The sequence below is a fragment of the Coffea arabica genome, chromosome 10c, assembly GCF_036785885.1.
Source record: "Coffea arabica cultivar ET-39 chromosome 10c, Coffea Arabica ET-39 HiFi, whole genome shotgun sequence".
Taxonomy (NCBI): domain Eukaryota; kingdom Viridiplantae; phylum Streptophyta; class Magnoliopsida; order Gentianales; family Rubiaceae; genus Coffea; species Coffea arabica.
Window position 1 is genome coordinate 50109772 of NC_092329.1, and position 24299 is coordinate 50134070.

Below are 24299 nucleotides of genomic sequence, written 5' to 3' on the forward strand. Positions count from 1 at the left end.
AGTTGCAATAACTCTTAGTAAATATAATGGCATAGCCTACTTTCACTCAAAATTGGCAAGTCGGGGTTTATTTGGATTCTCATGTGCTCAAACCACGTCAAAATCTCATGTCCAATTTTCTCTTTTAAGTGGAAATGTCATATGGTCCGTTCTGAGGATATATCTCTGTTTGATTGGGATACAACAGTAATCTTCTCACACTTGTCTTGAGAAAAATAAGTACAGATGATATTGGGCACCGTCCACATTAGATGCGTCAATCAGAATCCAATTATATTGATTTACTCAAATCCACCCATTAATTTTGAGTCTGTCTAAATGGGTATCCAATTAAATCCATTTAATTGGTGAGTAGTGAGTTGACTCGATTCACTTATTTATACCTATTTAAAAATAAGCATACATTTAAACTTAACTTTTAATGAGTGTTAAATAAATAAATTTGAATTTCTTATCAGGTTAATACCAAATAAAATACTGTTATTTCTTGTCAAACAACATGCAAAAAAAAGGAAAATTTTAAGTGACTCATAAATGAGTAATTAGGTATACCCATGCATATTTATTAAATGGGTATCTATGGCTACACCCAATTATACCCATTTATTTAAATGAATATAAATGAGTTGATCTAATTATACTCATTACCCAATTTATGACTCGTCCCATCTATCCAAATCATCCATTTTGACACATCTAGTCTACATACAATGGGTAATGGGTAAATGACGGAATCAATTCAATTTTTTTTATGGAAAATATTATATAATAGCATTGTGGATAAGTTATTTAACTTGATTGAATTGCCTGCCTTTTCTTGAACCGCATATCATGAATTCTTGACGCATGTCTATGGACAGATGATCGTCTTGGTATTTAGTGGATAATGTGCAGAAAATGGTGTTGGAGTTCAGTGGATAGTTTATAAACAGTTCTCTGCAGAATTACCTATTCCAAACTCTTGTTTCTCTTTCTTTTCTTCTCCTCCCCCGCGGCCCCCGGGGGGTAGTCATTCAGATAGAGAGCGACAAAACAATGAGTTTCAGAAAATGGACATTCTTGCTACTGCTGAACTTGAAACTTAAGTTGTTGAATCCCAGAAGCAATTTAGTTGGTAGTACCACTTAGTACCAATGACTGTTGCACCAAAATCCAAATAAACAAACACCAAAAAGACGGCCAAACTCTGCGATGCAAAGCAATCAATCAACAAATATGTTACATAAGAGTTGCGCAGTTCAGTTTGAAAAGTAATGGTGGAAACTAGGGAGCTCCTGCAATCGCCTTAGGGATTCTTAGGAAATGGTGGAAATCCAGGAAAGTCGCGAAAATCAGGTCCGCTAGCGAACCCCTTGGCGACTATTGTGGCAACAGTAATGAACCCTATCAGTAGGGCAGCGACGAAACAACCGTACAAAATGAAACCAATTGGTTTGAACGTTGCAAAAACCTATATCTCGACCGCGGACCAAAGAAGCCCAGGCCTTAATAGACGAGGGAAGTCTGCAAATACTACAAATTGGACCACCCCAGTGCTTTCTGAAAGCTCCAGGAGTTCTGCTCCCAAATGCGTACAGACTGAAGAGCTGTTTAGCTTGGTTGTAGGACAATCCGTACACCTTATACGTACCATCAGCTCCATATTTAGACACCAAGTCTTCATCTCTTGCTGTTATGACAATTCTACTCCCGCCACCAAACCAGCACTTGGGATCCTCGGTGACATATTTTGAGTGCCAAACCAGTGCCATCTCTAATATTACGCCAAGTGTCCTGCTATTATTTGCATTTTAATTTTTTAATAATTCAAATTAGTTTCATTTATCACAAATTTCCTCGGTTCTCTAAGACTTTGAACCAAATTAACCAACCGGTCTAGACCCATTACCAATACTTTCGTCATTGATTGCCTTCAAACCCTTCAAACTCTCCAATCCACTCCGATGAGGTCCACACTTCACTGCCGAATCCTTCTTCCTCCGATGAAAATTGAAATTGATTGGCTCATCTTCACTGCCGATTGGCTCACCGTCAAAGGCATCTTCACTGCCGATTGCCTCACCGTCAAAGCCCTCCTCTTCCGAGCTCCGGCGAGAGGCAATTTCATGTACTTCATGGCTGAGTTGTAGAAGGAGGAAGAAGATTGGATCAACTCCATCGGACGCTCAATTGTGCAGCGTTCCAGGTTCTTTTCCTATTGCTGATTTCCTTCCCAGGTTCTTGTAATTTCTGTTTTGCCATTTTCCCCACTTTTTTATGTGCTCATTTTCTTGCAGATGACCCTTTCGGCGATCCAAAGGTGATTGGTGACCTACTGCACGATTTTTGTGGGCCGTCTTTCCCACTCCACCACTGAAGAAACTCTTCGCCAGGTCCTTTTTTTTTATTTAAGTTTCATTTTCTTGATTTTCACTCTGTTTTGTTGTTTTTTGGTTATGGCGTTTTATTTCAAAAGATTACTTTTTTGAGCTTATCTGTTGAATTGGGGATATGGGTCTTGTCTATTTCTTCAGGCTATGAGCATATATGGAAGAGTAAAGAACTTGAGATTAGTCAGACACATTGGTTAGTTACTAATTTATCCACTTATTTATGCTGTTCAGTTTTTTTTAATCAGCTTTAATTTCAATTGTATTTTCGGTTTTGAGTATTAGTGTGTTATATTTTACTTGTCTGTTTATGATTTGTAAAGGAAGTTATAGTTTTTCTACAATTAAATGTGAAGCACCCTATCAACTATCAATCGTTACAAGTATTTATGATGATATATGGTTTTTCTCGGCCTGGAATTTTGTCTTTCTTTTCTTCAGTTGCTTGGAAGAAAGTAAGATGAAATGCTCCATTATTATAGCTTTGTCATGCAGCAAATCTTTTTGCTCACAGTTTGTTGCTTGTAGAAAGAACGAAAGAAATAGAAGTGTACTTGGTTTTGAAATTGTAACACGCTAGGGAGATGTTAAGTAGGTACTTGGTTTTGTAATGCAGTCTAGTATCAGTTGTATAGGGAGAACAAATGCAAAGGAGAAATATAGGGAACCTATTCTTTTTTTATCAATTGTAACACCCTTTCTGTTGCAACCTATAGAATGATCCTAGTTAAATCCATGACTAGAATTAGTTGAATAGTGATGTTAAGTTTGTGATGTCTTTGTTTAATCTATTTGTAATTAACCTTAATGTCTTTGGTTTACTTTTCATAATTCAGAGGTGGTTGTTGCATGAATTTCAAAGTTTTCCTTGACGTATTCTAAACATTGTAACACCCTTTGTTTTTCACCCTTTCATTTTTCTTCTGTGGTCTTTGCCTTGCTGGAAGGAACTTGACTTTTGGTGATCTCACTGTAGGTAAAACAAATGGTAGTCGCAACACTTGCTGGAATGGTTTAGAAAATATAACAGCAAAGTTTTGATATTTTGCAATGCAGAAAATTTGTTATTATCTATAGTTGTTTCTATAGGGAATTGGTTCATGATGCTCTGTTAACGATTGCAGTAACTCATGCCTTTTGTTCTTGATAAGACAAGCATTTACCTTTTATGCATCCGCTTGCAGGAAATTCTTAGAAGTTATTTGGAACACTTTCTTGGAGCAAGAAGCTAATATATTAATCCATTTTCTGATTTCAGACCTTTGAGGAAGCTGATACCAAGCATGATGGAAAGATTGACAAAGAAGAGTGGCGTAGCCTTGTTCCAAGAGATCATTCTCTTTTGAAGAATATGACTCTTCAATATAGTATTTGGTTGTGTTTGTGTTATCTTTTGTTCTTTAAATCATTTTAGGCCCCGTCGATTTTTATTTTGGACAGCTTTCAAGATCTATGAAGCAGGAACATGATATGTGAATAATAGATGACTACTTTTCCACGAGGAAAGATCTAAAGCACCATGACTCGGCAACACAAAGCAATCCAAGCACAAAAGATCAGTTCCCAAATCTAGATAGCAAAGCTGCCTCAAAGTAATATGAAACAGAGGAAACGATGGAGAAGTGTCAGTCTTCCTTCTGAAACAGAGGAAACGATGGAAACATGGCGAATTGGCATTTCAGATTGCTGAGGAGTTCGCCTGCCAGTATGTTAGCTTGCCCTTTGATTGCCAGAAGGTTCCCCATATCGTTTCTGTTGTTGAAGTTTAGTCTAGTTCTAGGTTGTTGAACTTGGTTTGATGCTAAATTCAGGCTGTAGTCTTGTTTGGTTCTGTATCAGCTTATGCTGTTTGTTGATCTTCTTGTATACGAACTACATTTGGAATTGTGTGCTGAAATATTTGTAAATATAATGGCTGTTACACGTTTGCTTTATGATTCATTAAACGAGTATGTTAGCTTCGTTTAGCTGGTTGATTTGGAAATATACATCTTTTTTTATCTCATTATAGATTCCACGATACATCTTATGTGGTGTGCATTTCTAAGTAATCAAGTGGCATTTTTAGTTTGAAACTGTGATTTACTCATTTGATGTTGGGAGAATTTTGGTTTTGCCTGTTTGTACAAACTTTATGTTTGATGCAATTTAGGATTACTAACTCGATTTCTCTGGTGATATCCACTAGTATAATCTGTTGTGATTAGATGCTTATGCTTCTTGTAGTATGATCTTGCGACTTAAGTCGAACAATTGACAATAATGTGAAGAAACAAGTAAGCAACCCAGTGTTAGTACATTTTGGCATTTGTCTGCTAATAAAGCATTTAGTCAGCAAGGGCATCTAGGAATTGTGGATCACGTATTTGAGTGTTAGCGCAGCATATGTTTAGGGCTCCAGTACTATTACTACAAAAAGCATATTCTGGGAAAACAACAACAATTGGAGGATATGAAAGTGGATTCGACCTTGCTATTGGCTGCTACCGCAATTTGTGTTTGGGATTTCAGATGACAGAGTTGTCCTTAAATGACTCGGCAACACAAAGCAAGAATGCGTGGAGAACTTTGTCCTGTTGGTTCTTTGTCAGAGCATAGCATCTAAGTCAATTATGTTTCCAAGCCTCTTCACATTCCACAGTATCCAAATGTCTTATTGAATTTTGGAATGGTAACAAAGTGTTCAAATGAAAGATCTAAAAACTCAGTACTAGTGTCAATTGAAACATATATTCTTGATCTAAAAACTCAGTACTAGTGTCAATTGAAACATATATTCTACATAGAAGAATGTGCATTAATTTTGGGAAGCACGAAAAGTTCCATTGTCAATTTCTGTCAAATTTTCAGGTCTTTTGTCCACTTGAACACTTGCACGAAATATCATTGATGCATGGAACTGGACAACCACACCTATCATTGCAATCAACTCCAACTTGTTGTCCCATAGTGCAAGAGTTGTCATTCAACTCGAATTGATTTATTTTCGCTCCTTCGAAACAATGTAATTCTTGTGCCTATGGTTAGAATTATATCACCAAAAAATTGAACACATAAATAAATGGATGAAATGCAAAAAGACAATAAACAATCCTTTCTTAAAGAAGTAATTATTCATGATCACAACTGTAATAATTTACCTTGAGCAAGCCGGTCATGTTCATGGAACTGAAAGTGCATAGCTGGCCATAATTTTGTTGATTAACATCCAAATTCACAAAGTATCAACCACAAAAGTGAAAAATATTCATGAACTTTAGTGTAAACCAAAACATAAAATGTTTATAAAATGATTTTATGCAAATAAGAAACTAAAAAATTACCGGTGTAGGATGATATGGTTGCACAAAGTTGCTTTGTTGAGATTGCAAAGGCTCTATCATACTTACTGGCATAGAATAACATGGTTGGATAAAAGTTTCTTGTTGATACCGTAAAGATTCTACCATGCTCCCCTCATTTGTATTTGCCTAAAAATAAAAATAAATAAACACATTTATAAATAGTTTGACAGTAAATAATACTTAATTGTTAGTTTACATATAATGTCGAATCATTACCTCTTGTAATCCATGTTGTTGCATACTGCACCTCGTAGATACAATATTTATAGTATCTCCTATAGGCTAATGAAAAGAAAAAACAAAGATTGGATGCATAATATAAGAAAATATTGAATTACAAATATAGTAAAATTATAATGTAATAAAACCTCATTATGTGATGACGCTGGTAACTCCATAGTTATACTATTTTGCAAACTTTTTTTGGTTGATCTTCTTCTCTTAGTAGCCTTTTCTAGACTACTCTTCAATGTATTGCCTGATATAGTCTTCATCTTTTTTTTAATACCCTTGATATTGATACCACTTGCATTAGTAGTGTTATTTGTGGGGTTGGAAACTTTTGTTGCATTTGACATCTCATTGCTCGACCCCTCTTGATGTAACCTTGCATCAACCAAATCCAATATTTTCAAAAGGCCTTCTTTAGCTATTTTATAAGTTTCTTCTGCTTGAGCAGCTTTTGTGACCAATTGAGTATATAGTCTACACAAATCTCTGTAACGCTTCGTAAAAAGCACTTTCGGATCCAAATCATTATTGATATTGCAACAATTGTGGTCTTCAACATATCCAGCTTTTGCTTTATTGGTCCAACTCTTTATTATGTATTGACTAGGGATCTTCATGATATTTCTTATATTAAGAACTTTCAGAGAATGAGAGCATAAAATCCCATAGAATTCAAACTTCTTGCAACTACATGAAATCTGATCACCTATTGAATCAAATCTAACCATATGATAGTTTTTTCTGCCTTTAGGAGTGATCTTATATTCTGTCACTGTTCCAACCTCACTGTAGGTGATTATACCACAATCATAAGATTTACCCCACTCAATTTCAAACCATTTGAATACTTCAGGAGTATAAACACTTGCAGCTTGTTTCAAAACATCAACATCGAATGGTAGTACTGGAGTACTCATATATGCTCTAAAGTCAGCTTTAAGTTCTTTATATCTACGATCATGAACTAACCTCTCGAAATGATTGAAAAACTCATGAAATTTATTCTTGTAGGTTACATACCTTTTTATCACACTATTCATGCTTTCGCTCCTTTGAGTTGTTGTCATATCTGCACAAAATGTTTCCCTTCCATACACCAATGCCCATTTTTCTTTAATCTCAAACATACGTTTTAACCAATCATTGTCTTCAAGACCATACTTCTTCAACATAGTATTCCATTCAGATATAAAGTCTTCTTCTTCATCAAAATCATATACACATTTACTGAAATCATTCGCAAATTGTTTAAAACTTTCGAACACATGACTGAGATGAATAGCTGCATTTTGAAATATATGCCATATGCAAAGACGGTGACGTGTTTCAGGCCATGTAGAAATTAGTCCTTTAGCCATTGCTGCGTCCTGATCCGTAAGTATAGTATTTGGTTTTTTTCCTGACATTGCCCTCGCAAAAGTGTCAAACAACCACTCAAATGTTGAAGCAGTTTCATCATATAATAAAGCAGCCCCAAATATTGCAGTCTGTTTATGATTATTCACTCCAACAAATAATGCAAATGGACGGCCTTCATTATTCTTTCTATACGTCGTGTCAAAACAAACAACATCTCCAAAACTTGCATAATCTGCCCTCATTAATCCGTCAGTCCAAAAAATATTTGTAATCAAAGCATCCTGATCCACTTGAATTGCATTGAAGAAATTAGGATCCTCTAATTGCATTTTTTGCAAATATTCAAGTACGCCTCCTGTATCTCCAACTTCCATTTGTATTGTTCGTTTAGAACGTAAATAATTCTTATAATCCTCAGGAATGAAACCTAAGTTCACCCGTCCTCCTACTTGTAGTGCCATAAGTTCATGAGAAACTTTTGGTGCTATACCCACACGGTATGCCATATCAATTTCAGCTGCATGAATAGAATTTATCTTTCTATGTGATCTGTGTAAATGACTTTTGTTGGGACTTGAAAGATAGTGATTATGCTCAATGATCAACTGACATATACGAAACTTACCAGTTTGTCTACTGTTAACCTTCATCTTCGCCGAACAATTAAATCGTGTTTCAGGACGAGGGGCTCTTACATTGAGATCTCTTTTATCCTTTCCTCGTTTTCCTTCAGCACTACAACAAAATACCCTATCCATGAGCTTACCATTACTATCTTTGTGGAAGCTACTTCTTTTGATTCCAAAACCAACTTCCTTTGCATATGCTAAGTAAAAATTATAAGCATCTTCTTCACTCTCAAATTCCATGCCCATCTTCGGAATTAGTTCAAAAGGAATCAATGTATGAATTTTATTTATATCCTTTATCACATTTAAAACTGGTGGAGTGGAAACCTCATCATTGGTAATTTGATCTACCTTGTCAAAATCCAATCTGCGACAGGATGATACCTCAGTTTCTATAGAAGCCTTAGCATCCATATCCTGCAACCTTTCAAGAGTCGTGACGCAGGCAAGACTTGCTCTAACGCTTGACCCACTGGAAGCTCTTTTTTGTTGAGTATTTTCCGGGCTTTTTCCTTTCAACAAAAGCTCCAAATTTGACAACTAAACCACCTAAATTTTCCTTTCAACTAAACCACCTAAAAATGACAACTAAGGTCAAAAGCTCCAAATTTGACATATAACGAAACGTGAAATGCAAGAAAGCAATGTTTCAAGTCACAATAGAACACACATTTGACGTACAACTATACAAACAAAATAATAGATTACTTTTGATTTAATCATCATGTTTTCAAGATCAATACATGCATGATTGTACTCCTTAAAGAAATTCAGATTTGGTGAAGAAAGAAACAAAAATCTAGTCTTTCCCTATTGTAAGGTGGAAGAAGCAGCAAGGTGAAGAAACCAATTAATAAAGATAACATTACTCCAAGGAAATGTACCTTCTCTCAAACGAGGACGTAAATGTGGTGCCCAGTTTTGCAGTGACCGGCTGATGCCCAATTGAATAGCACCAACCTGACCTGTTCCGAGGAGTGAACAATAACAATTAGCTGATAACATAAGAAAATTGCTAAAGTTGAATTGAATCATCAAATAACTCGTCCTAGGCTGGTAGAATGATTCCACACACAGCTTGCATGATTAAGGAACCACGGGTTTTAAATTTGGTGAAAAAATTAATCCCATGGTAAGGACTAAAACCTCAAACACCGCCAAAGAATAGGGTCAAAAGAGGAACCAGGTCCAGATGTATTTTACTATTTTGAATCTCAACAAGTCTTCTTACTGAAACCTAACTGAATTAACCCTAAATTAACAAAATAATTTCATGCAAGTTAATTGCAATACAATAAGGAAAAAATGTAAGCAAATTTTTTCGTTCAATAATTTATTAAAGTAGTTGAATTTCCAATTCTACTTGTTCACTACTACTACTTGCAACTAGTCAGAAAAGCTATTGTTACTTCTTGTATCTTTTTTTTTTAATTTGGTACATTAGTAAAATTTATAACAATTCTTGAAATAATAAATAATTTTTTAATCCCACAAAGTAACTTATTTTCCAGGTATATTACAATTAGCGTGTAAGTAGTCAATTTGACCACTCAATTAATATTTAATCTTTCCAAACTCACAATTCAATGTAAATTTCACTTTAATGGAAATTGAAAATGAAGATATAAAATTGCATAACATAAGGTAGGGTGATATTGCTTATGAGTTGTTAAAATACTTACGAGTTGTTGTCTATTTCCTAACTTTCTTAATATTAAAAAAAATTGAAAATCGAAATCAAGATGATGGAGCAAATAGTGATGTTGATTTAATAAATCAAATCTGAAAAAACTCAAGACTTAAACCGGATGCAAGGTTGGATAATTACCTGAATGATGTGAAACGTTTTGGTTTGTTCTTTGCTGGAGAAAGCTAGCACTGGTTGGGCGTTACTGATTGAGTACTTCCTGAATCTTTGTAGTCAGTTTGCTTCAATAGTCGGCGGCTGCTATTTTGCGCTTATTAGGCTACGGTTGATTGTTCTAAGCTTCACTGCCGATGAAAAGGCTTGGACTTTGGAGGCAATTGTTTAGGGTTATCTTTTTCTTTTTCCCATGCCAATCCGATCTTGAGTGGTTGCTGGATGAAAGTATTGGTAATGGGTCTAGACCGGTTGGTTAATTTGGTTCAAAGTCTTAGAGGACCGAGGAAATTTGTGTTAAACCAAACCAATTTGAATTATTAAAAAATTAAAATACAAATAATAGCAGGACACTTGGCGTAATATTAGAGGTGGCACTGGTTTGGCACTCAAAATATGTCACCGAGGATCCCAAGTGCCAAACCAGTTGCGTTTTCCTGCCAAGGCCTCCAACTGGTTTGCATGGTCCACAGCATCAAGAACGATTAGGGTCCTTAGGTGTCGAAACCGGCGTGCCATCATACTTAGCCCTTCGCTCGTGCTTCTTATCTTGACGTTTCTTAGCTTGAGCATCTCGGAGAGGAGGATTTCTTGTAAATAATCCGTGTTTCTTGGAAATTTGGCCAACATCATCCAGAAAACAAGATGATGGTTGTCTTGCCTATTCCCGCCTTCCCGTGGATTCCCACCCTGCGGACTTCGGGACTTCTCAAATCCATCAACGAAATGACTTCCTTCATATGAGATCGTACTCCCACCAGATCGTGTTCGCCAGGTGGTAGTTCAAACTAGTGCAACTGACTATGCAGGTCTTGAACAAATTTCTCGATGAACTCATCGCTGTTGATTGATCAAAATGTCCAAGCACGACATTAAGTATTAGTTATTTTGTCTAAGAACTGTCCTTCACTACAAAATCATTTTTCTCAATCTATAACAAGCTGAAACCAGAAAGTAAGGGCAACCATGAAGCTAGCTAGTAGTACTTACTCATCTGCGAAATTACAAGAGTGCCAGCCTGATATACCGGCTGCTTGAGACAAAGCTTCCTTCCACTTCTGTACCTTCTCCGGGCTATGGTCTCTGTCGTGTTTCGCAAATGCATCGGCGAAGCTATTCCTCTGCTTGCGTACGTCTGACGGATCGATGTCGTAGAATATTGGCAACACAGATTGTCCAATGGTCTCGTGACATTCGGTGATCTTTACAAGTTCCTCCAAGCACCACGTCGAGGATGCATAGCCCTTGGAGAATATTACGATTGAAAACAACGATTCTTGGATTGCTTGCAAGAGTTCGAGTGAAATCGACTTGCCCTTCTCCAATCTCTGATCATCTTTGTAAGTATAGATGCCTTTACTGCAAAGGGTTCGGAAGAGATGGGCGACAAAAGTTCTGCGAGTATCTTCGCCTCTGAAACTTAGAAAGACGTCGTAGGTCCATGTTGGGGTTGAAGAAGAAGACGATGATGATGAGATGTCAATCCAGCTATTATCATGATGATTTGAGGCACTAGAGACCACCAGTGCATTCTCGCTCTCTCTATCGTTTACTGCATCCATGGTCTGTCAGGTCTAAATGAATAACAAACTATTGATACTAATAAGAGTGCAGCAGGAATATTCCTTCGATAATCTCTTTGCCCGAAAGCCAATTTACTGATCAGTATCCTCAATTTATTAGTCAATACATAACTTCCTTCCCTTCTAACGGCTGGAGAACAGGAACAAGAAAAGGTAGCATAATACTAGTAGTACACGTCAGCGAAGAAAGACGACGGAAACTGCCACTCAGGTGCATTCAACAAGCTGAGCAGCGGCTAAGGGGCCCTCTATGCAAGTATATATATTAAGAAGAATCAACCCACTCCGCCTTTGGCTTTGCTAAGATGACGCGCACAATTGGTTGTATTTACCATTTAGGGGTCCGTTTGATTGGGAGTAAAATGTTTTCTTTGGGAAAATATTTTTCATGGAAGTGCTTTTCCAGGAAAATCATTTCTTTTTTATCATTTTCAGGTGTTTAGTTAGCCTATTGAAAATATTTCCTAACTTCATTTTCTGGTGTTTGTTTAACATATCAAAATATTTTCCAACTTTGGAATATTATCTTTCTTTCCTCTACCTTTACTTTACAAATTCTAACCACATATTCTTTCTTATAGAAAATTGAAAAATTCATTCCATTGTTTAGCTTTAATAAAAAAATCTTAGGAAATTGTATATATGAATAAAAATTTTTCCTTATGCAACAAATAAATTGCTTGTGATCCATTGTCAACCACACACCATGCCATTGGGATATACATTTTGCATTTTCCTCTTTCCTTTATTGTTTCTCATTTTATCCCCAAGAAAATATCTTAAAATGAAATTGTGATCCGATTAATAATCATCAATTGAAATTTGTGACACGTGGCATCATACAAAAAATCAAAATTAGTTTTTGATACATTTTAAACCTTCACCCAGAAATATGCAATTACAAACTCAAAACAAAAATTTTCGTTGAAATGAAATTTCTATTGGGAAGGATGAAAGAGAGAAGAAAGAGAAAAAGAAATAAAAGAAAGAAAAACAATTTCATCTTATGATATTTTCTTGAGAATAAAATGAGAAACTAGAAAGGAAAGAGGAAAATCCAAAATTAAAAGAATTGAAAGGCTAAAAAAAATTATATTTTAGAAAAGTGATTTGAATATTTTTTAATCATTTAAGGAGAAGATAGATCTCTGCAATTCATCTTTTTTAATTTCAATCATTAAGGTGAAGATTTTTATGGAAAAGAGGAATAATTAAATAAAGAAGAAAGAGAAAAAGAAATAAAAGAAAGGAAAACAAGGTAAATGAAAAGTCAAAATAATGCAAGGGCAATTTTGTCCTAAAGGGGTTAAGTGAGCAAAATTAAATGTTATGGGGTAAACTGAGAGATGAGATATTTTTTAAGGGGATAAAATGTGATTAATCCTAAATATAATAGTAATCCGAAAGGATCTCGAAAATAAACCTGGTACCTGCCGTCCTTAAAAGAATTAGGGTTCTGGCAACTTGCTCTAACAACATCCAGAAATCAATTAATCGCTCATGGCGGCTGAGAATCCCAATTGCACGGTTTACGTCGGTAAGCTTCTTTTCTTCTGGTTCTGTGGATGCCTTTTCTGTTTTTCTTCTTTTTCCCTGAACTTCACAGAATTCTATTTTAGCGTGTTGAGTAATGGTGGATTAAGTAATTCTGTTTCCTTTTGCCCTAGGTTAACATGAAAGGCTTTTTGGTTTTCTACTCCTTCCTGCTTATCCATAGGATTAGGGCTTTTTTGCCTTTCCTTTCCCCGACTTGCGATTTGTCGTGTCGTGGGCTTCTCATTTGACATTCTGATTAAGCTGATTTTGGGGCAAAAGTATGATTGTTGATTGTCTTTTTTTCCTTTTTGGCTATTACGTCTCGTGTTAGAATTTGCTAGGGTTTCAGCCTTTTCAATATAGCCATAAATTATAATGATGATGTTGTATGGTGCTTAAAAATTTATCTATTGCGTTATGAGCTGTAAAATTTATTTTCGCCGAAAATGAGCCAGTGTTTGTTGTTAAGATTTAAAAGAATAGACATCATTGTACTTGAGTTCTGGTTATATAGAACTCGTACGTAATCGGACAATGGAAATGCACAGTGATTTAGGTTATCTTGACAGACCGCATTTGTCATGGTAGGTTACTCAAATTTGGATGTATCTAATGCCTTTTGGTTATGCCTGTTGCAGGCAATCTAGATGAGAGGGTAAGCGATAGGGTACTGTATGACATCCTGATTCAAGCTGGTCGGGTGGTGGACTTGTACATTCCTCGGGATAAAGAAACTGAGAAGCCGAAAGGTTTTGCATTTGCACAATATGAAACAGAAGAGGTAGCAGACTATGCTGTCAAGCTTTTTTCTGGCCTTGTAACCCTTTACAAAAGAACATTGAAATTTGCGGTATGTCTTTGTTCTTTGTGATTCATCTTGTAAGTTTTATTTTATACACTATATTACTCCATCTTTTTTTGTTTTTTTTCCCAAGTTTGGGTCTTATGTTTGACTCAATTTGCTGTATGATGTGGTAACTTTTTGCTACATTTCATATGGTACTGCTATTTGTTCTCTCTCTCTCTCTCTCTCTCTCTCTCTCTCTCTCTCTCTCTCTCGTTTTTGTTTTGTTTTGTTTTAACTCTTCAACATTGGCCTCCAAGTCAGCCTGCGACTGGTTTCTCTGTGGGACTCCATGAGACGGTTAAATTTGTTGCTCCTCCTGAGGAGGGGTTTGTGGAGCTTCCGCTTACATCTTCTCTTGAAGAGGCAACAACTGAATTAGCTTATGGACCCTTACACAACTGGTGTAGGCTGACATTTGTAAATTGTATTGAGGAGGCATGATTTTTCCAGCTTGCATAGAAAGTATAGTAATATTTGGACATTGAAAACAGATTTCTGGGCAAGACAAGCCCTCAATGAACTTGCCTACGGTAAGTTCCTCTCACAAACCGAGGCCTCACCCTGTAGCGTATAACGAAACGGGCTCCAGATTCCATGAGGTTATCAACATCATACAGGTTTCAAGATCACCAAGTAAACTATTCACAAGGTGATGCATACTTTCAAGACATCATTGCGTTTAGAAACCCTCGTATTTAATATTTACAACTTCTTCTGTTTTTGTGTTTAACAAAATTTGCTTTCTTATTCAGTGCGTGTCACTCCTGGTGTGTCTGTAAACCAGCCAAATGGGTATAGATCCAATTATGACAACAATGATTATGAGCATTCTAATGGATATAGATCACATTATAACAGCAACAATTATGATTACAGTTGAAGAGTGTTTGGGGCAGCATTGGATAATATTAATCGCTCTAGGTTGGGCCGGTATGATACACGTGATTCTACCAGTTATTATGCCTCGTATTGATTTATAAGATAGGTGGATACCAACTATAACTTTTCAGGTATGAAGCAATGTTGCAGCTATGATAATTCGGGTAGCAAAGTAGAAGGTTGTATATGTATAGCTCATGTTTATGGTTTTAGCATTTGTGTGTATCTGCATCTATGGTGTTTGTGGTTTAGCTTTTGCACTTGTGAAACCTGAATTTCTTGGAACTTTATGTTGTTGTAGCAACGAGGTCATTTCTATGTTTGTACTTTGAAATTGGAGATCCTAGTAGTGATAATCAGTTGTAATCATTCAATGGATGACTTATTCTCTTCTGTTTTATTCTTTTTTATTTCTGAACTATAATTTGCTGTTATCCTGTATGATAGCTTAACATATATGACATTTTTTTTTAAAAGTCTGATTATATTACTCTGGAGATATGCCCTTTAGATTTGGAAAAGATTTTTCATCTCATTTAGTGATTCTCCTTAATGGAGCAACTTTTGTGGAACAAGCACGCGCAAATTCCTTTTCAAGTGTAAAGCTGGGGATGAGTGTCAGGTACCATATGGCGTACCTGATAAGTTCATTCTCTGTAGAACTTGTGATCTGTTGCATTAACTGGAAATCCAAGGTACTATTTTTTGGCTGAATCACTCCAGAAATTAATGTATTATTTTCAAGTATGGGAAAAGAGCAGAGTTGAGCAGACGAGCATTATTCCTATCATGTACAATTAGATTGTTCAGTATGCATTTGTTCATGTGTGCAACATGTCGAGATCAGTTGGTTTACAAGGATTCTGTTTCTTGGTAACTGCTTTACGTTTTCATTCTGATTTGGTCTTGGGAATCTGTGATATCTATCTCGTCGTTTGATTGTGTAGCTGCATGCTGTATAAGAAGCTTCATTGCTTTTGGTTGTTTTGGGGCTTGTAAAAGTAAAATTACCATTCTGTTTGTTTTGGCAAATGGGAAAGATTTTTGGAACTTTTTAATTATACGTATGTTTTATAGGCTTGCAGTCAAATCTTGGTTTGGCTTCAGTAGAGCAGGATTTGATTGTCTGCTCCTTGCAAGAGGCCTGTATTTGTCATGAAAATAGTTGAGGTTTACTCTTGTACTGGCCATAGCGAATAACAACTGATAATTTAAAGCATGCACTTGCAATATGTTTTCCCGTTTCTCACTCCATTCCTTGCGCTTTTGTTCATGTTGTGGAGTCAGACGAATGGAGGAGCAACTTTTGTGATGTAAGATGATGTCCATGGTTCTCATTGTAGAGAAAATTACAGAAATAATTGCTTGTGCTCTTAAAAATCATGTGCTTGCTAACGTTGCTCAGCAGGGGATTAGTGGTCTAATGCAGTCGTAGCTAGTTGGTTCCACCAGGTTTCCATAATTTGCCGGGTCAGTTTTTTGATATTCCAGGGTCTGAATTCTGATGCAGGCAAAATAAAATACTATGGTTAAAAAGAAAAAAAAAGGACACGCATTCTTCTTGTTTATGGTATGCTCGCCAAATTGGCCGGATCAGGCTCGCTTGATTTGGTCAATTTGCATCGATGATGACTTTCACCCAGAATCCCGCAAAAAAAAACGAGTGTTCAGAATTCTGCGAGGTGTGTGTGTGTGTGAGAGAGAGAGAGAGAGAGAGAGAGTGTGTGTGTGTGTGTGTAGTTTTGTGTGTGTGTGTGTGAAATCATCCTCCAATCAGTTGTTTCCGGGGCCCGGGGAAGAAGAATGTGCTTCTGAATTTGGTTTCCTGATAAGGTTTCGTGTAAATTTGAAAATCCTGTAATGGTGGCCTCCAAGGGTGATTGAAAAGCATTCCGCGACAGTAATGCAAATACAATTTGAGACTCTCTTGGATGTTACAATTTAAAGATGGGATAATATGAAATTGGGGAAATATGGAAGTGTGTATGGGGTAAAAACTGAGAACTCATAATTACAAAGAGAAATTTTTCAACATAAGTAGATAAAGTGCGAACGCCATTCAGCCAGAATTTTCGTCGTCCTCTCACGTGTTGCGCACGTGGATCACCCCATCTTTTTCGCGCGATGCGCTTCGTGTGTCCATTTTCTTTCTCGGCTTAGGGTTAGCCGCATAAAACACAAGAATCTCTCGGCCGCTTCTTTCCTCCTGCCTTCCTGCGCGAGACCTAGGTTAGACTAAAAAACGCCGCCTCTCTTCTCTTCTCCCTTTTCTCTTCTCTTTTTTTTTTCCGGTTCCTTCCTCTTCCTCCCTCCTGTCTGTATTTTTCCCTCACTCTCTCCGTTCCGTCCTCCTCCGCCGCCACATTATCTCCCTCTCCGACACCCAGCATTCTTTTTTTCCTTTTTTTCCCCGTTCCTTTCTCTTCCTCTCTCCTCTCTCTATTTTTTCCCCTCAGACTCTCTCCGTTTCCTCCTCCGCCGCCGCCACATCATCTCCCTCTCCGACACCCAGTATCACAAGTGCCTCATCTCCCACCAGACGTCTACATATACTTCGTCTCTAGGGTTTCCTTAAATTTCCTCCGCTGCCGCCGCTTTCTCTTCTCGTCTTCTCTCTTCGCCTCACCTTGCTCTCAGAAGCTCTGTCTCCTCTACCTTGATCACCGTGGAATATATATTTTGTCTTGCTACATTAGATTTGCTCTGTACTCATGTTTTTCTCCTCCTCTGTAAAAACTTGTTTGATGCTAATGGTTCTTGTGTTTTGTTGTGCAAGCATTTTTTTCATTGCTTTTAGGAGACTGGTTTGTGATTTCTTTGGTAGCTGGGATTTGGACTCTGGAAGCCGTTTGTTTGGCTGCCCCTCTTTACTTGTCTTTCCCTCTCCTCCCCCTCATCAAATTCCAGCCACATCTTCTAATGTAGCTCTCTACTACTTACAGACGGAATCCGCAGTAGAAGTTTCTGAACTGAAAAAGGAAAGCTAATCTCAGGGAGATAGACAGAAGAGAAGGTACGACGGCGTCCAAGATGCAGCGGTTCTTCGGACCGAGAATAACCTCGCAACCGGAGGTATATTTTCTTCAACTTTCTTCCTTCTCTCAATATCTCAATCTCTCTCTCTCTCGCTCTTTTTTCTTTTGTTTCAATTAATCTGAATTTCTATCTACATTTCAACGGAGTAGTAGTGTATCGTCCTTAATTGGTGCACAACATTAGGAAATCTTGTTCTCTTTTGTTGTTTCCCCTCTTTAATAATCGAACCACTTCAAGAAAAAAAACGACCTTTGGAATTATTTTGCCCTGATACCCATTGTGGGTTTCGTAAATTTTGGTAATTTATTATATTTAGCTAAGAGAATTGGAGGTTTTGGTATAATTTGTGTAAAATTCCACGATTTTTCGGCTAGCAGTTTGGGCTTTAGAATTGCTGGCTTTGTCTGAATTTTTATCTCTTCTATATTTGATGGATATCTGAGGATCATTTAGTATCTGAAACCTAATAAATCTGCCAACGCTTACAGTCATGAGTGTAGAGTTAACTAAATATGTTAACCTCTTTATGAATAACTTTTTAAGGACTTTTATGCTAATTCTTTGCATTCAAAAAGGAGAGATATGGAAGAAACATTATTTTCTGGTATTAGAGACACCTGCGGGAAAGAAGATGGTAGCAAGTTACTGATCCCAAGTAGTATGAGATGAGATTGTATTGTAATTGAGCAGGGTTCACTTATCATAATAGATTGAATTTTGCAGTTTTGAACTGATACATTGTTCTTTTGATTGACTGAGTGGCAATTTGGGAGCCATGCAGTTTGTTTTTCTTGTTTTTATTTTCTTATAATCCAAACCTGAAAAGGATTTGTTTTTTCTCTTCCGAGTGATTGTTTGGTTTTCCAAAGATTTAAATTTTCCAGAGATTGATTGTTTGGTTTTCCGAAGGTCAATCTCTTTAACCCAAGAAAATAATAATATTAAACTGAAAAACAACAAAAATGTTGTCTTGGGAAACTATTGTTTATTTACATGGCTTGGAAGTTTGAAATTGCCAGAAACAAGAAGCTCGCTTTCTCTGATGGTCATATTTCTTCATCAGGTTGACCATTGCCAAATAGAAGAGCTTAGCCACAAGACATCTCATAGCAATAGCACGTCTTATTGTTGAAAAAATTGATTTTATGGTAGTGTTTGTAGGTTGAGTTATGACCCATGATTTATGCTCAGGCCCTTAAAATGGAGATATATAGTTAAGAAAAGTATAAAAGATTGGGGTGGCTTCAACATTTACCTTCAACTTATTTTCCTTGTGTTTTTCCTTTTTGAATTCAGCTTTGTGGAAATTATGGCTCCTGTTTTCTCGCGGGATGCTTGGCGATGTGTTTGGCATATGATTCAGGTTCCCTTCTCTAACTTTGTCATTTGTATACGTATGTTTTAAGCCTTGTTGTACCTCCAACTATTTTTGCTTTCAGCTGCTCTCATTAGCCTTGGTTCTTTCCAGCTGAGAGCTTACACTGATTTTTTACTTTCAATAACATTTCTAGAATGATTTGGTGCATGGTTGGGGATTGGATTTTGCGCTAAGGAGATGTGTGGAGGTCAGTGGTTTTATTTGTTTCTTATCACAGTATTATTTGAAAGATTTAGAAAAGAAGGCTTGTCTACCTGCTTTTCATATTCCTGTTGGAACGAGAGATCTGCGGGACAGTGGCATGTAAAACAGATAAAATTGGAAAACATGTATTTATTTCAAATGGATGTCTGCGTATTATCAGTTTTATTGTAAGTGTATTTTGCCTGTGTAGCCTGCACATGAGAAAATTGATGTGGTTGACTCTCAGTGGATAGTTCATCAAGTTATTCCTTCTCTGGGAAGTCAGGTCAGTTAACTACTTTATTACAACCATCGGGACTTGCTTTTCCTTTTCCTAGAGGTGATTAAAATAATGAAGTTTAGTTGTTTGCAAATGTTGTTCTGTTCAACTTTAATTTCCATTTTTGAGCAAATGGTTCTTCATTTATAATATAAGCAACTTTTTAGCAGCAACCCCCTTATTTACATTTTTTTCTTCCACGTCAATTATCCTACTTGTCCCTTGATCTGGTCTCCCCTCATTTAGATTTGTTTTGTTGATAATGATGCTAACAGCTTCAGCTTCATTGATTCCAGGGTCAATCTGAAAATGGAAAAGCTCCTTGGCAAGGGGTATGTAAGCTGTTACTTGTTCGGTTTCCATTTCAACCTTTTTGTATATTTTTTTATTGAGGCCTTTTCTTTGTCCTTCGTTTTTTTGCAAAAGTCAACTCTGAAAGCTTCTTCATCCAATTTTATGGTAATCTGAGTTATTCTATATCACCTACATTCTAACAATCATGTTTAAATTAGGATTCATAGGTCTTATATCTGCACTCTGTTTGAATTGCATGATTTTGCATTGAACTAAATTTCATTAGATTTGTCCAAACGTCAAGTAACTAGCTTGAATTCTTTTCTATCTAATTTGGTAGGTAAGAGAGAGGTGCAGAAGTGAGTGGGCGCAGTTTCAAGATCGCCTAGCCAATGCAGATAAGAAATATATTGAACAGCTTGGGAGGACTTTGAATTAGCTAATTTCTGGTTATTACCTGTAAATTTCTTCATTTTCTTTTGTCCTTTTTCCATCTTTGTATCATTGTACGGAAGGGTGTTTTGGAGCCCAATTCTCTCACTCGATGTCTTTAATTTTTTTTTTTTTTGCTTCTAGCGGGCGGTAGCTGAACTTCCTGTAGTAGTGAAAACTAACGATCTGAAACTGGAAGAGAGTGATCCTTTTTTTGTGTATAAATAGATTAGACTTTGCTTCATTTGACTCCCATATTGCCAATATTCATTTCCTTTTCTTTCTTTTTTCTTTTCCTTCTGTTTTTAATCGCCCTTTTTTCCCTTTTCTATTTTCTTGAGGCAGGGAGGTGTGGGTGGGAATCCGTTGGTTGCTTCATACTGAACTTACCCGCTTACAGTTGTTATTTGGAGAACCATCCCCTGTTACCACTTTATTGAGCTTATTACCATCAGCAGTGGGATTATATGAGTTGGAGTGCTTACCTACTTTCTGTTTAATATTTCACTATTAAGTTGCGAATTTGGAGACAGAATTTCTGTTATATGCCAAATTTCTAATATTCTGGGTATCTCTTTTGCAGGAACGAGGTATTTGAACAACAGAAAGTTTTGTATCCTTTTAAGTTTTCTTGCATTTGGGTATTGATACTATTCACCTTTATTGCTCTGACTCCTACTTCTTTGCACAAGTTCCCTTTGACCTGCAATGCTTCTTTACTTTTTTTTTCTCTTAACTTCTTGTAGCTCTGATTGGAAAAGAAATATAGAGACATTGGAGAAAAATAGTGTAACCAGTCTGAGGACATTGATCAATCTTGGTTCTGAAGTGTACATGCAAGCTGATGTGTATGTCTCTTCATACCATATCAATGTCATTTTAGTTGGTTGTTCATAGGATTAGTATACATTTGAAGTGTTTATCAAGATATGAAAGAATTCATTTCTCTTTTGTTTGAGGTGTGTGTGATTTATTATAACTCTATATGTTTGTGTCTGCCTATGCACTGAAAAAAAAAAAGAAAGTATATGGTACCTTAGTAGTTCCAAGTATGTCTTCAGCTATGGTGAACAAAGTGTTGTAGGTTCTTTGGGCTACGAGCTTGGGTTTTGGTAGTCTCAGTACCAGATGGGATCATGTCAGATTGATATAGGGTGCAAGAGAAGTGTTCTTTACTTGATGTGATGGTGCTTACTGTAAACAAATATGAGAGATAATTGCAGAAACAAGGCAAAAACAATCAATTATGGGGACAGTTCAAAACTTTAACAGCTTACGAATAAGCGATCGAACCTGAATTTATCTTTCCTGATTTCCAATTTTCAACTCTAGATATTCCCCAGGCAATCACGACCTTCAAGCTTCTCATCATAACTATGCGTCTTTAGGAAACATCTGTTTTTTTGAACTTGATAAGTGGAGCCGATCCATGTATTCTTAAGGTAGCTATGTCAATGATTGACTTGGAATGGAACAAACAAAAGAGAATGATTTATAATGTCAATGTATCCATGAATGATTTATAAGCCTATGTGCTTGATTTATCAACTCTAGATATATTGAGTGATTGAGTTGGATCTATTACAATTATCTATTGATTGAATACCTTGAGCTTTTTGCCAAAATCTGTCTCAAAACTTATTTTAATTTGTAGCTATGGTACATTTGCTACTTGAGGTTGTGATGGTTATGTTGATGTGTGGGATGGAAACAATAAAAAAAGGCTGTATCAGTTATTTTTCCTTAACTGAATTTGAAATGTCTTCCGCTTCATGACAACATTTGTCAGTTTTTTTATCATACTTGTTATATTTGTCAAAACAAGGGTTCTTTTTTTTTTTTTTGTGTTTTTTGCCTCTGAATTTGAGATTATGATTTCTTTGTTATACTAACTTATTCTATTGTTCGTGGAAATTTATTACTTTGGCTCATTTTTCTGAAAGTGATCAATTGGAATGCTAAAGCAAGATGAATTGTATTAGAGATTTCTTTTTGTTTCAGACTTTGACAAATGCTGTTTTATATCCTGTAAATGATGTTCTTCTGTGTTTGGTTCTTTCTGCGAGATGTTACTTTTGCTTTGGTGCTTTGTGTATAAAGGCATCTTCATAAGTTACTTGTGTGAGTGCTGTTTTGAATGATTACACTTATTCTTCTTGAATGATTTTGAATGCTTTTGACTGAATAAATAGTGTGTGCAGACTAGGAATTCATTGGTTATTTATGCCTATGCATTTTATGATTATGCTTCTGTTTTTTTGCTGCAGAATGCTGAACTGACTGCTCATGTGGCTAAGCAGTAAAGAGGAAGGAATCTGCTGTCCTATGTTAGGCATTGTCGTTTGATTATGAGTGCAGTTTCATTGGATGTTTTTTAGTTAATGTGTATTATGTAGTTATAGTTGTTAGAGGACTCAAGCACAGAAATTCTGTAATAGCTAGGTTGTTGCCATTTCAGTTTGTTGCCATTCTGTAATAGCTAGGTATGTATTGATCATATAATTTCTGAAGCATTCTTGATGGGAGAAAAAGACTTTGGGGTAAAGAATCAAGAAATCATATAGAGAACAAAGTTGAAATTAATGTAAGGCGAGACCACACAGCTTTCCTAAGATTGATACAGCTTTCCTAAGATTGATTCTATGAATCAGTTCTCCATCGTATTGTCTCATCTATGAATCCATTCCTAAAACATGACTGGACTACATTCAATTGCTTCTATCAATTTTATCTATCAAAGTACAAGTACAAGCTGGTATAGTTTTGCATTCTCTAACCTTGTTAACTCTCTTTCTTTTGTACATATGTGTATTTACTTATCACAATTTTTTTTCATACATTTATAGGATATGCCAGAATTTGCGAATCTAAGGCTAAATGAAGAAAGTACGACTATAACTCTTACAAATGGTCATAAATATTATCGTGTTGGTATGACCGGCAGATGTTTTGATCAAAACTGGAACCGTTTTGTTATTGATCATGATCTAAAAAATGGCCAGATATTGCTTTTTATTCCACAATCCAAGACTCCCTTTGCTGTGCTGGTGCTTGACCGCAAAGGAATAGAGAAGTTGTTTCCATGGCAGTTTGCATTTTCCATTTGATGGCACATCTGATTTACGCTGATTCTGCTTCAACGCAATGCACGGCATTTGTTGTATTTATGTTCTTAATGGAAAAAAGTTCTGGTTAGAAAAATGCTTCCAAAGCACTACAAATTTAATGTTTAGCAAGTTCCTACTGTTGTTTAACGATTGAAGCTTTCATAATGGATGTTCCAACGGCATTACATATTAAACATTGATGTTTAGCAATAAAGTTGATCCTACCTTTGGTTACAAAAAACAAATGGCTGGTATATATTAAATTTAGAAAAATGCTCCATTATATTTGCATTAACAAAACTTCAGAGTTTGGAAGTTCCTATTAAAAATTTAGAAATTTAAATTTGCATTTCAGACTTTGGAAGTTTAGCAAAGTTTAGCAAATTTAGAAATTCAGGCTTTGGAAGTTCCAAAGCACTTCCATTAAATTTAGAAATTTAACAATATCTATGAAAGTTCGTAGCCAAGAAATATCAACAAACCTTTAGACTCATGGTATATATATACTAAAAAATGTACATTTCTAAATAAAATGTTATTTTTATTACTTCAGAAATGGAATGGGCATTTTACATTACTATCGCGCGAAGCGCGTTATTGCCTCCTAGTCTTAATGAACGCGAGTAATAATTATCAACTGAAGAACTGGGCGTGGTTGTTGTCCTATTGGACGCGGGAGGAGGAACAGTAGTGTAAAACATGTTCCTGTGTGTGTGGACTTGATCACCATCAGTGATTTCCGTAACCTTTTTATCAGCCGCATCGACACTTTCCATCTTCAATGGTACAGTCCCCCTGTGTCCCTAAACCACAAATCTTCTTCATTGAATGTGGTTTCACGGTCAACCTTTCGGCCACCAAATCACCAACAAATTCTTTCGTGGGAGCATGCTCTGTTGAGAAGTTTATCATCTGAATTTGTCTTAGAATCTTTTGTACATGTTTATAAAT

At 36.3% G+C, this 24299-nt stretch overlaps 4 protein-coding genes and 1 long non-coding RNA gene across 19 annotated transcripts; 3 read left to right on the plus strand and 2 right to left on the minus strand.

Annotated features, from left to right (window-relative positions):
• Positions 1 to 1710: 1710 nt before the first annotated feature.
• On the plus strand, positions 1711 to 4374 carry LOC113715105 (uncharacterized). The gene is made up of 4 exons (XR_003453840.2): positions 1711 to 2185; positions 2277 to 2372; positions 2514 to 2565; positions 3976 to 4374. It is a non-coding gene; the product is annotated as an uncharacterized lncRNA (long non-coding RNA).
• A 792-nt stretch (positions 4375 to 5166) lies between these two features.
• LOC113714189 (protein FAR1-RELATED SEQUENCE 5-like) lies at positions 5167 to 8346 on the minus strand. The gene is made up of 3 exons (XM_027237984.2): positions 6222 to 8346; positions 5930 to 5995; positions 5167 to 5282 (listed from the first exon to the last, which is right to left on the minus strand). The coding sequence occupies exons 1-3, from the start codon at positions 8344 to 8346 to the stop codon at positions 5167 to 5169; spliced, it is 2307 nt and encodes a 768-aa protein (XP_027093785.2).
• Positions 8347 to 10192: 1846 nt separating this feature from the next.
• Positions 10193 to 11355, minus strand: LOC113714190 (toll/interleukin-1 receptor-like protein). The gene is made up of 4 exons (XM_072068830.1): positions 10784 to 11355; positions 10694 to 10697; positions 10436 to 10581; positions 10193 to 10286 (listed from the first exon to the last, which is right to left on the minus strand). The coding sequence occupies exons 1-4, from the start codon at positions 11353 to 11355 to the stop codon at positions 10193 to 10195; spliced, it is 816 nt and encodes a 271-aa protein (XP_071924931.1).
• Positions 11356 to 12766: 1411 nt separating this feature from the next.
• LOC140016135 (uncharacterized) lies at positions 12767 to 17634 on the plus strand. Of its 6 annotated transcripts, XR_011822486.1 has the most exons (7): positions 12767 to 12913; positions 13551 to 13762; positions 14251 to 14408; positions 14512 to 14551; positions 14636 to 14689; positions 14770 to 14817; positions 17581 to 17634. XR_011822486.1 is itself a non-coding variant. In XM_072069448.1 (6 exons), the coding sequence occupies exons 1-5, from the start codon at positions 12877 to 12879 to the stop codon at positions 14663 to 14665; spliced, it is 477 nt and encodes a 158-aa protein (XP_071925549.1). In that variant the 5' UTR covers positions 12767 to 12876; the 3' UTR covers positions 14666 to 14689; positions 17581 to 17634. The 6 variants fall into 6 exon arrangements, 4 of the variants coding, with proteins under 4 accessions (XP_071925549.1, XP_071925548.1, XP_071925547.1 ...); XR_011822485.1 differs by having other exon boundaries at positions 14636 to 14817; XM_072069448.1 differs by lacking the exon at positions 14770 to 14817.
• Positions 17635 to 17636: 2 nt separating this feature from the next.
• Positions 17637 to 22829, plus strand: LOC113715196 (uncharacterized). Of its 10 annotated transcripts, none has more exons than XM_072069453.1 (9): positions 17637 to 17710; positions 18971 to 19037; positions 19186 to 19239; positions 19447 to 19521; positions 19812 to 19847; positions 20150 to 20268; positions 20587 to 20882; positions 20988 to 21089; positions 22509 to 22829. In XM_072069453.1, exons 2-6 carry the CDS (start codon positions 18984 to 18986, stop codon positions 20246 to 20248), a joined length of 318 nt encoding a protein of 105 aa, XP_071925554.1. In that variant the 5' UTR covers positions 17637 to 17710; positions 18971 to 18983; the 3' UTR covers positions 20249 to 20268; positions 20587 to 20882; positions 20988 to 21089; positions 22509 to 22829. The 10 variants fall into 10 exon arrangements, with proteins under 10 accessions (XP_071925554.1, XP_071925552.1, XP_071925555.1 ...); XM_072069451.1 differs by having other exon boundaries at positions 20587 to 20854; XM_072069454.1 differs by having other exon boundaries at positions 20825 to 20882.
• The last annotated feature ends 1470 nt before the right edge of the window (positions 22830 to 24299 follow it).

Coding starts and splice junctions, on each gene's coding strand:
- LOC113714190 (XM_072068830.1), bottom strand. CDS start 11,355: ATGGATGCAGTAAACGATAGAGAGAGCGAGAATGCACTGGTGGTCTCT. Junction 10,287..10,435: donor GGCAAGACAACCATCATCTT/GTTTTCTGGATG, acceptor TCGACACCTAAG/GACCCTAATCGTTCTTGATG.
- LOC113715196 (XM_072069453.1), top strand. CDS start 18,984: ATGGCTCCTGTTTTCTCGCGGGATGCTTGGCGATGTGTTTGGCATATG. Junction 19,038..19,185: donor GTGTTTGGCATATGATTCAG/GTTCCCTTCTCT, acceptor TAACATTTCTAG/AATGATTTGGTGCATGGTTG. Junction 19,848..20,149: donor GAAAAGCTCCTTGGCAAGGG/GTATGTAAGCTG, acceptor CTAATTTGGTAG/GTAAGAGAGAGGTGCAGAAG.
- LOC140016135 (XM_072069448.1), top strand. CDS start 12,877: ATGGCGGCTGAGAATCCCAATTGCACGGTTTACGTCG. Junction 14,409..14,511: donor CCAAGTAAACTATTCACAAG/GTGATGCATACT, acceptor TTTCTTATTCAG/TGCGTGTCACTCCTGGTGTG. Junction 14,552..14,635: donor TCTGTAAACCAGCCAAATGG/GTATAGATCCAA, acceptor TTATGATTACAG/TTGAAGAGTGTTTGGGGCAG.
- LOC113714189 (XM_027237984.2), bottom strand. CDS start 8,346: ATGGATGCTAAGGCTTCTATAGAAACTGAGGTATCATCCTGTCGCAGA. Junction 5,996..6,221: donor AAGTGGTATCAATATCAAGG/GTATTAAAAAAA, acceptor TCTTTTCATTAG/CCTATAGGAGATACTATAAA. Junction 5,283..5,929: donor AACAACATGGATTACAAGAG/GTAATGATTCGA, acceptor TTGCAATGATAG/GTGTGGTTGTCCAGTTCCAT.